This window comes from Trachurus japonicus, chromosome 3, assembly GCF_045865225.1.
Source record: "Trachurus japonicus isolate A0001 chromosome 3, Traja_1.0".
In the NCBI taxonomy this organism is placed as follows: domain Eukaryota; kingdom Metazoa; phylum Chordata; class Actinopteri; order Carangiformes; family Carangidae; genus Trachurus; species Trachurus japonicus.
Window position 1 is genome coordinate 14,685,938 of NC_140909.1, and position 11,146 is coordinate 14,697,083.

An 11,146-nucleotide genomic window follows, 5' to 3' on the forward strand; every position below is an offset into this window, starting at 1 on the left:
TAATAATACATGGACTTCCTCTATTACTTTAAAACGTTTAGATAGATTGGAATAGCCTACTGGTTTTACTGTAGGGCAACAGCAACACAAAAGTCAATATAATTTCAGGTTATTATGAAATAATGGGGGGTGGGGAAACTATACTAACTAAAGCATTTTTTTTAAAGATAAAAGATAAAGATAAAAAGTGATAATAAGTGTGCCTGTGTCCCATGATCCTGTACTAATCGGTGTACAGTGTCTCCCTCCCCACCCCACCCCGGGCCACACGCACACATGACCCGGGTCACATGACGGCTCTGCTCGGTTCTACCTCCTGGTTCAGGCGGACTGGCTACACGGAGCGAGGCTAGCTGTTAGCTTGGACTGTCTACACGGCCGAGATGGTGAGTTGTTAAAACAAGCATCGTGTGTACAGACTACACCGAAGTGAACTGGAGTGTTTATCCCTTAGAAAAAAAGAAAAAGAAAAAGTCTGATATTAACACGGGCCTGCAGTTTGGGCTGACAGCAGCTGGTTAATCATGTAAAGCTGACAGGAAGGGTAACGTAGCTGTGTTAGCATCAGTAACGTACGAGGCCCCAGTTGGTTGGCAGCAGCTCTGCTTGTGGCTAATAACAGTAGCTACTTACTAAAAGTGGAAATTTGCTTATAGCTGCGTCAAAATTAGCTTATTTATTTTAACGATTTAGAGCTATAAGTGGGCTAAACTACATGCGGGCGTTAGCTTATGTTGCTGCTTAGTTAAAGTTGTATTGTTGCTGTTCAATTGCAGCAACAACATCTTAAACTTGTATAAATCTATTTATGTTGTTGTTTTCAAAGATATTCAAGTTGGACACAGTTTAATTTGTTAATGAATGTCCTAACTATCGAACTGCTACTGACTTTGATATAGTGTTATTGTGGTACTATGATGTATTTCTTTAAGTGTAAGTGCCTCTGCTGCTTCTTGGGACGTGATGAATTGAAGCATCCCAGTCGTTTCCAGCCAGTGACTGGTCTCACCTGACATCTTGATGATTGGGCTCGTTTCTCCGGATCTGCTGCTGCTGCTGCTGCTGCTTGTTGGAGCATGTGTTTGTGACTTTGCTGCCAGCTCATTGGGAAATAATGTGGCCGCCTTGTAGCTGAGATGCATGGTTGTGTTAGTATGGACATAGCACTGCAGATGTTGTTTTTCTTTCTCACTGGGTAATGGACACAGAGTAGGACTAGGAAGTGAAGTGAATGAGATTTATATGATGAAAACCACAGAATATGACTGTGTCAAGGACACACCCAAGTAACACCAGTGTCAGTGGTGTTGTGTGTCAACAAACGTAGTTGAATTCAACTCTGTTTCTAATGGATTCATGTGGTTATAAATGATATAAGTATCCGCTTCACTGCAGTGGCAGTTTGCAAAATCTACCCAGTAATTAAAAACTGTGATTTCGTATTTCAGCAGCTTAGATCCTGAGAGTCATGTGCCATTTTTAGCCCCAGTTGTCCTATAAATCTTAATTTTCAGTGTTGGAAATGCAAAAGTTTTAACTGTCATTCAGCGTCATACAGTTCATGCACTTAATGATTAATATAAAAAGGGACCTTTTCTTCCATCACATGTACTGTTAATAAACGCTTTGCCAAATTATTATACAGATCCACCAGCTAGTATGTAAAACCATGTCGTCTATCATGTGCATTGTTTTTTCAGAGTTTCCTAGGAGGTTTGTTTGGGCCGGTATGTGAAATAGACGTACTGCTGAACGATGCAGAGAGCAGAAAGACAGCTGAGCTGAAGACAGAAGATGGGAAAGTGGAAAAACACTACATGTTCTACGATGGAGAGTCTGTGTCTGGAAAGGTAAAGCAGAGAGCAGACCTGTTTTAATAAGGGAATTCTGCACACATAGCCTAGAGTATGATTTTTTTTTTTATGTATTAACTCTGTTTACATAATATGCGCTGTCTATTTTGGGATTTTCTCTTTACCTGGGTTCTGTGGGAAACTAACATTGTTTTGATGTTTGTGCTCTGAATTTGTATGAATGTAGAGATCTGTCAGCTTTATTAAGTAACACTGTGTATTTAATATTATACTGGTAATTTTCAACTGATGGGCTGGGCAAAAATGTGTATTTTAGTACGAGCGATATGTAATGTGAGAAGCAATAGGCCCCGGTAGAGATACATATTCTTTATGGCCTACAAAGAGAATATACCCCAGTCTTTCTTTGTCAAAGAAACGTATAGTAAAATATAGATGTAAATTGGTGACAATGTTAAAAGTATGACTGTGCTGTCATGCTTTTTGGTTCATCAACTCTTTCTTTTCCAGGTGAATCTAAATGTGAAGCAGGGAGGAAAGCGACTTGAGCATCAGGGCATCCGCATCGAGTTTGTTGGACAGATAGGTGAGCATGGTGCATTTATCATATTTCCTCTGTTCTCACTCTATCTTGCTGATGACAAATATTTATAAATATGATACTTTGCTAAAATAACCATTTATTTTGTTTGTTGTAAATAGGATACTACAGATGTGTATATTCTGTTAAACAGTCCAAACATCAAAATTTCCTTATGAAATTAGCTCTGTGAAAAATCAGAGGTGCTCATTGAATGCATCGTGTTTTATTGCTGGAAACCTACTTTTCAACAATAGGATTTCCTCACGTGACTCAAAGGTTTAACGGAGCATGTGGTCGTCATGCGCAGCCTGCAGTAGTAGAGCTGAACCTCATCCAACTGTATTGACGCTAAGGAGGGAGGGAGGGAGGGAGGGAGGGAGGGAGGGGGTGAGAGCAGTGTGCTGAAGGACAAGTGAATCCAGATGACGGAAATCTGTTTGAAGTTTAGGACAAAGTTTCCTTTTTTTTTAAAAGTCTACACTGTTTTTTTTTAGCTCATCCAGCAGTGTAGCAACCGAATCACGGTCCCCATTGTGAGATATAATGACGGGCCCTACACGCATGTTACTAGTTATAAGGCGTCGCACACGCACACCCACACTATGTGGTCTATATAAACTTTTACCAACAGTGTGTTGGATTTTACAATGAAATGACTTGGGCTATTGTATTGGAAAAGTAAAGAGATCAAGAATACTTAGAGTCAAGACCACAGCTCTGACTCTCTGAACAACAGCCCGCAGGTCAGTGTGTGTAACAATCAGCATTGCATCAGACTGTAGGGGAGGAGCTGTCTAATCTATGGTGGTGCTGAAATGACTACAAAATAATTTTTCTTGCAAACTCACGAGTGCACTCCTACTTGATATAAGCCTTATGGCAAGAGGAGAGATGATGATAAAAATGAAGCCTATAGCACTACATGACAAGACAGAAGAGAGCTGTTGTTGTTTTTTTACACTTTATTTAGAGATTTTCTGACCAAATAGAAATATTGGAAAGACGTTCTTCAGCTACATTTTTTCTGCCACAGAGCAAAATGGCAAATAAATTCTTCAGCAACTGTGTTATTCCAGACATGACCAAGAAAAAAATAAGTTACTCACATAAATCCCATCAAAAGATTTCACTGCTCACACATCAATCAGCCTTACTTCTGCCACATACGGCTTACTACATAAAATGAAACGAAACTACGCTACAAATATTTGAAAAGGCTTCTAGCTTGCCTGCAGAGAACTGTGTGGATTGTGGTCACATCAGAAAGCCAAAAGAAAAAAGTCACCACATATCTATATCATTCATAGCGTCAGAGCAACGTAAGCTGCTTTTCTACCCCTCCACAACACCTGACTTCTCTTCTCTCATAGTTTCTTCACCCAGTCACAGCCACATAAGAAAAAAAAAAGAAGAGTTTAAGCTTTCTCGAACTCAATTTTATCGTTACTTACAAATGAGGAGTTATTTAAACTCAATTTCATATTACAAAAGTGGTAGTAAGCTGAATATTCTTGATAGTCTCATCATGAAAGCAGCAACAATTAATAAAAAAGTGATTACTTATATATACGATCAGCTGCTTACGAATGATGGGACTATAATTAATATCAAAAATAGTTGGGAAAAAGACTTTGGTGCTCACCTAGATGACCAGACCTGGCGTAAGGTGTTAAATAATGCCAAGAAAATTACTAGATCAGACAAATCACATGAAGTACAATATAAGATAATTAACAAACTGCATGTGACTCCTGAAATACGTAGTAAATATGATGACTCATGTTCGGTAGCATGCAAGAAGTGTCAAAAACAACCAGGCACTTATTTTCATTTAATGTGGTCATGTCCATTGATTAAAATATTCTGGTCTACTGTCCAAACAGAGATAGAGAAGTTTCTTGGCATAAAAATGGTAATGGATCCTAAACAGTGTATTCTTGGTATCGATCTTTTGTCTTTGTCTGGTCAAACGGGTAAATTGTTGAATATTATGTTGTATGCCGCACGTCTGTCAATTTTGCATGCTTGGCTTGACGAGCACCCGCCTACGTTAGCAATGTGGTATGAGAAACTGTTATCAATTGTTCCTTATGAAAGACTATCTCATGTGGTGCAAGGAACCTTAGATGAATTTGTTAAAGAGTGGACCCCCCTGAGTATGTTTTTTGGATGCGAGTGGCCTTCAATAATAAGTGTTGGTGTAAATTAAGACAACACCCCCACACACACACCCCTTTTTTTTTTTTTTTTTTTCTTTTTTCTTTTCCTTTCTTTTTCCTGTCTTTTGTGTTTTTGGTTCTTATTATATTATGTAGTATTATTTTGTGGTGTATGTTGTGTTCGCGACAGCGGAAGGCTGTACATTTGTGTTGTTTTTCTGATGAGCTTGTCTTGCTGTCAATGTAAATTAAAAATTAAAAAGAAAGTTAAAAAAAAAAAAAAAATAACATGGAATAAACACACAGGCTCTCCGAAAAAAAAAAAAAAAAAAAAGAAAAAAAAAACACAGGCCTCGCGTGAAACAGGTCCAAACAGGGAAGGGTCAGGGCAGCCCACCACAGTCAAATTATTTAGGTTTGAGCTACCCCAAACCCCCTGGAAAACATTTGGCTAATGGAGGGGCATCATTGCAATGATTATGTTCCAACCATTGGACCTCTATGAGTCCGTTACTGCCGTATGGTACAGATAGGTTGACATAACTTTAGAATACATTTGGCCTAACTATGTCACCAATTGGGAAACCATGACAAAGATAGGTTTGCTTCCTCAAGGGTACATATGTCTATAATAAAATGATAAACCTACGCCATTGGCACCAGCCAGACCTCCCCCAGCCCTAAACAACTCCACTCTGCTGTATTTCAGAGCTGTTCTCTGATAAGAGTAACACCCATGAGTTTGTGGACTTGGTGAAAGAGTTGGCTTTGCCCGGAGAACTCACCCAGAACAGAAGCTACGACTTTGAGTTCATGCAGGTGGAGAAGCCCTACGAGTCCTACACTGGAGCGAATGTCAGGCTAAGGTATACACACACAGTGCACTTTGACATGAGGCAATGTGGAGCATCTGTTGTATTATTAATGTGTGTGTCTTGCATGTGACCGTGAACTCATTAGCTTTTGGACAGGCAGGAACTTTGATATTAAGTATCCAGGTTCAGCCTTCGGACCGCAAACCACATGCAGCCTTTTCTAGTTCTGTCTGTCCATTAATACACTGGGGGGTAGGAAGATCAATTAATATACTGCTGTTACTGGTACAGGTATCAATTGTGGTGAGATTACAATTATAATATCAATATCATAGTATTATTATTTGATTTATAGGGACTATATTGATAACAAAAGGATGCATTATTTTTATTATTTTATTACTTATAATGTATTTATTTATTTATTGATAGACAACTACAGTAATTGTTAGTTGCGACCTTATTATCAATAGCATATCTTAAAAACAGTGAAATTCTGACAAAAGTTGAATGAATGGTATGGGGAAAAAATGTACTAATACTTGTGAAATAATACTATATACAAAAAAATAATAATACCAGCAGAACTTTAGGCCTGTTTTCATGTAGACCAATGCAGTGGTTAATTAGAACAGCATGTTCTGCATTGTTTTGGCCTTGGTCTTAAAGCTTCTCTGTTCTCAGCTTGCTGTGTCTGTGTGTTTTTCCTGTAGGTATTTCCTCAGGGTGACAATAGTTCGTCGACTGTCTGACTTAGTGAAGGAATACGAGTTAATTGTCCACCAGTTAGCCACCTACCCAGATGTCAACAACTCGATCAAGATGGAAGTTGGAATAGAAGACTGTCTCCACATCGAGTTTGAATACAATAAATCCAAGTGAGATCAATATTGTTTTAACTTTTCTGCTGAAGCTGTTTTTGCTGCCATAGAAAACCTCAATTTCAAGGAAGACTTTGTGAGTCTGAGCAGCTTCTTCTTTATGTGTCTCTCTGCCAGGTACCACCTGAAGGATGTGATTGTTGGGAAGATCTACTTCCTGCTGGTCAGGATCAAGATCCAACACATGGAATTACAGCTCATCAAGAAGGAGATGACAGGCATTGGTAAGTATCCAGAGTAACCGTGTCTTAAAAATAAACTAAATTAAATGCCAGACATGTGAGTAATGAGTGTGTATGGACCTGTAGCTTACATTTGAGGTTTTGTAGCAGTAAATTGCTGCAGTTTACTCTTCATAAGACTAGTTTGGCACCGGTAAGAGCAGAGACACTTCTGTCGGCCGTGCTCCACTTATTCTAACCTGCTCACTTACTAAAGCTGTTTGTCCTCATTTTTAGGTCCCAGCACTACCACTGAGACAGAGACGGTTGCAAAGTATGAGATCATGGATGGAGCTCCAGTTAAAGGAGAATCGATCCCCATCAGACTGTTCCTGGCAGGTGAGAGCTCCTCCCTCTCACCAGCTGACGTGATATAACCTCATATCACTACATTAGACATTTATTTTCACTGAGTGTGAATGACATGATCCTGTCTTATCTTACAGGATATGACCTGACGCCCACCATGAGGGATGTCAACAAGAAGTTCTCTGTGCGCTACTTCCTTAATCTGGTTCTTGTGGATGAGGAGGACAGAAGATACTTTAAACAGCAGGTAAACACACTTGCACACTGAGCAGTAGCATCCTACATCAGTGAAGTAATATCTGTATGTTTCTGCAGCACACTGAGCCAAGTTGTGTCTGTATCAAACTGGGCTTTAAGTCTTGTTTACATCATATCTTGCCTCTGATCTTTCCAAGTAAAGACTGAAATATGGTTAATTTTTATTTCCATACAAATTCATACCGTAATTGTAATGGCACTGATTTAGTTTAGTCTATTTAGTCTCCATTAAAGTTGTTGATTACAATGAGATAACACACAGATCACTTAAATGGATCACTCTTTCAGTTAGGCTGTAAATAAAACTATATTTATAGATATAAAAATTATATGTGGATATATTGCTTGCTACTTACTTACATATTTTTATATTCTGTAATTTGTAGCATTCATTTCTGTGCTTGCCATGTGTTTTCTGAGATAGAGCTCAGAGTTGATTACAGTGGTGTTTTATTAAGTACATGTGCACAAGGATCCACACCACATGGGCAGCTTTTGTTGGTTTTACGCTGTTCTGTTGATCAACAGTTGGTGGCAGTAGATAGTAATAAATAAGGAAGATAGTAAAGGGAAAGGGAAATTTACTTATAAGCAAACTTGAATGTTAACAACATATGATTTACAATATTTATAAAAATTAATGTTGCAACCTTGAGCGTATTGTATCTTATGTATTGTTTCCCTGCATTAATCCCTTTGCCTCCGTGTGTAGGAGATTGTTTTGTGGAGAAAAGCCCCCGAGAAGATGAGGAAAAGAAACTTCCATCAACGCTACGAGTCGCCCGAGCCCCGAAACCAGCCAGTTAGTGCGGAGCAGCCGGAGATGTGAGGACAACGCTATGAACTGAATATACACACAGACTGCCCCACAGACAGACACAGGCTGCCCCACTATCTCCCTGGACTCAGAAATGTCTGTATACATGACTACACATAACATATTTTCAGGCCCCCCCCCCTCCTCCCCATGCGAGCTGTCCTACCACCATCACTGTCTCCCCCCAGGACTGAAACACACTCACATACAGGTGCACAGGCCTGCTGCTGAATGCTTATTGTCGAAGCAAGAGTGCAAAACAAACCAACCCAAGTAAAGAACGGTGAGGTGGTCTCTTTGATCATGACGCCTCAGACTGAGAACGCACACACAAGTGAAACCATACAGTTTGTCGAGTGCGTATTGAGACAGGAAAAAACGATGGAAAAGAGGAGATGGCGACACACGATCACCACATCACTGATCTCCACCGCAGCTTCTTTTGGTTGCATAATGTTGCCAGCACTTCCACTTCCCCAGGACATTCTCTGACATCCTCCATCCCGAACCTCCTACAAAATGACCGTTTCTCAAAATTTGGATAGGCTTGCAGGTATTTAAGATGCTGAGATATGAGTTGATGAGAGGTTTATATACAATACTTGAGTTTGAGATACGGTTACGCCACTGTGCTCTCCTTCATCCATCTTGCTGTTTTTGTTAGATACGTTTCAACAGTCCACAGAATGCTGTAAAATGTCTTTACTTTACTGAATTTAACATAAATCTAATCCTGTAATTCACCCTCAAATGTGGCTGGATTGTTCGACTACATGTTTCCTGTTCCAGTCAACTTTTCATTTCATACAAGGAAAAAGATCTGATTCAACATGGACAATGTAATTTATTCCATACAATTATTAGAATAATTTAAAATCATATAAGGCTGCAGCTAATCATTCTTTTCATTTTCATTTAATTTAATTAGTTTAGTCTATAAAATGTCACCTTGGTACTTGTGCTCAAAGTGACATCCACAGCCATCAGTCTACAATCCCAAAAATTACGCAACAGAAAAAAAACAAAACAGTTTATCAATCATCAAAACGGTTGCCAGGTGATTTAACCGACTGCTTCTTGACTAGTTATTTCAGCTCTAAAAGCATCATATGTTCAGGTTCTCTTCTTGTTAAAGGTTCATGAGCTCAGTACAACTTTTTAATCTCTTGTTAAGATGAATATTTGATGCAGTTTTCACTGATGGGGTTTGGGACTTTGTTACAGGTTTGCCTCCGAATTTCAACATGTGTCTCTCTAGCATGCTGCATTTTGTTTGAATTTTATGGTGCTGTTTATTTAAGACTAACATTGAAGAATGGAAACCAGTTGTTGTTTGTTGTTCACAATCATTTTAAGGGCCAGCTCACCAAAATTCAAACGTTACGATGGTCGAACAGCAGAATTGAATTTCAGTGCTTTGGGCTGAACTGGTGAAAATTCACTAACTTCTATTTTATCGTGGTAGAGGAGGAAACCTTACAGAGATCTGTTAAAATGTCTGCACATTTAATTTGGCTTATAGTAAATATGTTTATTGGTAATTTAAGTGAATTGAACCTTGAAGTTTCTGTACAGAGCTCACTATGACCACATCGGTCAGTCAGCGTAACACATACACAACGGTCAATCTCTGAAATTCAAAGGTTACTTTTTTTTCTGTCATCACCACATGACTGATTGAATGATTCAGTGGAATAATGAAGCAATGCTATTCGTGGTCTGCAGATGGTTAGAGCCACTGTTCTTGTCACTTTCATTCGATTTTTCAGAGGGTGTGTCTGTTGTTTTTCTTTTTTTTTTCTGTTCCTCTTGTTTTGGTTTAAGGAACCTGATGTAATGAACGGCTCATGTCTGCTGTTGTAAGCACTGGAAGTAATGCAGTACAATGTTCCACTGTGATGCTCAGACCCTGCTTTAAAAACACAATCTCATACACACACACACAGTTTGGTGACCTTGCCAGTCCTGTGTGTAAGGTCTGTGGCCAGTTTTGCACTTTTCCCTCCAATGCTTAACTTTGTTCAAAGGGGCATGGAAGCTGAAATGAAACATCACTCAAGGACAAGTTCACCTCAGAGATCTCCTCTGTCTGTAATGGAAATTATACTGTCATTTATATATATCACTACCTATTTTAATTGGACTTGCCAAGTACAATATTATATTGCTTTTTGTCTCTTTAATGTGCAAGTCATGCTGCCATATAATGTTTCTTTCCCCATATGTCTGAATACCCAGCTCTACTACTCCTCTTTTTTTTTTTTCTTTGTTCCTTCACACAAGTGTTGAACTTGCATTTTGGTCTCCCTCTTTGTCTGGGAACAATGTAATTTATTTGCAAGTAACGCTTTGTTTCTCTCTGCCTGTCGGATATATTTTCTGTCTTTCTGAACACTGTACAGGTAGGGTGTGTTTGGTGTACTTTAAATACCTGTCAAGGTAATGAAGAAACACTTAAATGCCAAAACTCTCTGCCCTTGTCTTATCTACTGCATGTTAATCTCCACACAATGTTTAATCATGTCATCAATGTGTGTGTGTGTGCGTTTGTGTGCGGGTGTGTGTATGATATGATATGTGTATGATGTGTGTGTATATACACCAAACCCAAATATATAGCTTAAATGAATAGTGAATAAAGCAAATTTATACTGAAAATCTTGTGAGCAACACTCTTTAAAAACAATGTCGGAAGAGTTCAGTTTGATTCCCTATTGTGAACGAGTACATTTCACTGTATGTTAGTAAAAGACAACAAGACAGTTGGAAGCTCAACTTTAATATCAATTCAGATGATGCCATCAGTCTGAAATATGTTTTCTTCACAGTGGACATTCAAAACCACTCAATGCATTGGTTCAATCTGTTGAATTATTATTTACCAATACTCTTCGGCAGAGGCTGGAAATGCCCAAAACATCCATATGCTCAAATTATAGACTAATGTATTTATGTTTAATTTTTTTATTGAAAAAGTGAATTCACAGTCTGTGGCAGCTTCTTCAGATTCTCTTTCTCCGGAGAAAAAATCAGGAGAGACACAGGTTTATTTACTAGACCCTCATAATGGATAAAAATGACTCTTATTATTATTATTTTGAAAAATTATTATTGCATAGTTCTGCCACAGACTGAACATTGATGATCCCAGCTTCCCTCCTGTCTTTTATCTGGTGGTGTTCACTTCAATTCTCTTTTTCATAAATGGCAAAGTGATCATCTTTACAGTATACACGATCTTCGGGTTCGGCTACATAGAAGTCCTAATTTCTGCCTGATTATAATTTGT

The 11,146-nt window shown here is 38.7% G+C and overlaps 1 protein-coding gene across 1 annotated transcript; it reads left to right on the top strand.

Annotated features, from left to right (window-relative positions):
* Positions 1–310: 310 nt before the first annotated feature.
* Positions 311–10,324, top strand: vps26a (VPS26, retromer complex component A). The gene is made up of 9 exons (XM_085763492.1): positions 311–386; positions 1,701–1,850; positions 2,325–2,400; positions 5,266–5,422; positions 6,085–6,249; positions 6,370–6,476; positions 6,711–6,812; positions 6,920–7,029; positions 7,753–10,324. Exons 1-9 carry the CDS (start codon positions 384–386, stop codon positions 7,867–7,869), a joined length of 987 nt encoding a protein of 328 aa, XP_085619618.1. The 5' UTR covers positions 311–383; the 3' UTR covers positions 7,870–10,324.
* The last annotated feature ends 822 nt before the right edge of the window (positions 10,325–11,146 follow it).

What these genes read in the sequence shown, in the direction of transcription:
- vps26a (XM_085763492.1), top strand. An exon ending in CGAGTTTGTTGGACAGATAG is followed by an intron (nt 2,401 to 5,265) that starts GTGAGCATGGTG and finishes GCTGTATTTCAG; the next exon opens with AGCTGTTCTCTGATAAGAGT. An exon ending in TTTGAATACAATAAATCCAA is followed by an intron (nt 6,250 to 6,369) that starts GTGAGATCAATA and finishes TCTCTCTGCCAG; the next exon opens with GTACCACCTGAAGGATGTGA.